The following is a 1,098-nucleotide window of genomic DNA, read 5'->3' on the forward strand; positions in this document are numbered from 1 at the left end:
CCAGGGCCGGGAGGGAGGGCACCTGGGCTGGCTTCACAAAGGCCTCTGCAGGGGCTCTGGGAGGCGTGTGCAGTGGCCTCCGCTGCGCCCGCCCGAGCCTGGGCCTCACCCCTGCCTGTCTGCCCTCAGCTCAGTCAGCACCATCCGGAACCAGCGGTACCACATCCACGCCAACCTGTCCTTTGCGGTCCTGGTGGCCCAGGTCCTGCTGCTTGTCAGCTTCCACTGCCAGCCGGGCACAGTGAGTCTCTTCTCTGCCCCACGGGGCTCCCCTTCCTCCGCTTGCTGGAATTCCTCAACTCAGAATTCAGACATATCCCCCCAGAAAGCCCACGGTTCCTCCCCAGAGACAGAGAAGATGATGTGCAGGTCTGCTTCCTCTGTTCAACATCCAGGTAGAAGGTGTAGCCAGCTAACACCATCAGGTGGACCAGTGCAAGTCCCAGAACCCAGGGTGTAAGCCGTGTCACAGGGCTGCTTCCTCTGTCCCTCAGTCCCACCCTCCCAGCTCTACCCCCACCCTGGGGCCAAGATGACTTCCAAAGCCCTAGGCGCCTGTCCTTGTGTCTGGAGGGAGGCTGGAAACCTCGCTCCCTGGTGGCCCCGCCCACCCTGGAACCCACCCCATTGGACCAGATGAGTCATGTGCCGACCCCTGAGCCAGTCCTGTTGCAGAGGATGAGGATGTTTATGCTGACTGGCCGGGCCCCAACCCACACTATCACTGTGCCTGGGAGGGGGCATGGAGCAGTGACGGGTGACCCCTGAATCATGTGCCCAAATCCCTCAGACTAGAAAGGGGGCCATGACTCCCAGGAAGAAAATGAGGAGACGTGGCCAGAAGACGCCCCCAGAAAAGGATGCTGGGAGGCTGAGACAGCCCAGGGAGGTCTCACCGGCTGCCCCTCTGCTCTGCCCCCAGGTCCCGTGCCAGGTGCTGGCCATGCTCCTGCACTTCTTCTTCCTGAGCGCCTTTGCGTGGATGCTGGTGGAGGGCCTGCATCTCTACAGCATGGTCATCAAGGTCTTCGGCTCGGAGGACAGCAAGCACCTGTACTACTACGGGATAGGATGGGGTAGGTGGGGCTAGGATGGGGT

The 1,098-nt window shown here is 61.9% G+C and overlaps 1 protein-coding gene across 1 annotated transcript in view; it reads left to right on the plus strand.

Annotated features, from left to right (window-relative positions):
- The window catches only part of ADGRD1 (adhesion G protein-coupled receptor D1), a 124,002-nt gene that overhangs the window by 99,497 nt on the left and 23,407 nt on the right, over positions 1-1,098 (plus strand). Inside the window, exons 17-18 of the mRNA XM_019668921.1 lie at positions 130-241; positions 923-1,076. Of these exons, the coding sequence (XP_019524466.1) occupies positions 130-241; positions 923-1,076 (266 nt within the window). The remainder of the gene's footprint in view (positions 1-129; positions 242-922; positions 1,077-1,098) is intronic.

This window comes from Hipposideros armiger, unplaced genomic scaffold (assembly GCF_001890085.2).
Source record: "Hipposideros armiger isolate ML-2016 unplaced genomic scaffold, ASM189008v1 scaffold_544, whole genome shotgun sequence".
Classification (NCBI taxonomy): domain Eukaryota; kingdom Metazoa; phylum Chordata; class Mammalia; order Chiroptera; family Hipposideridae; genus Hipposideros; species Hipposideros armiger.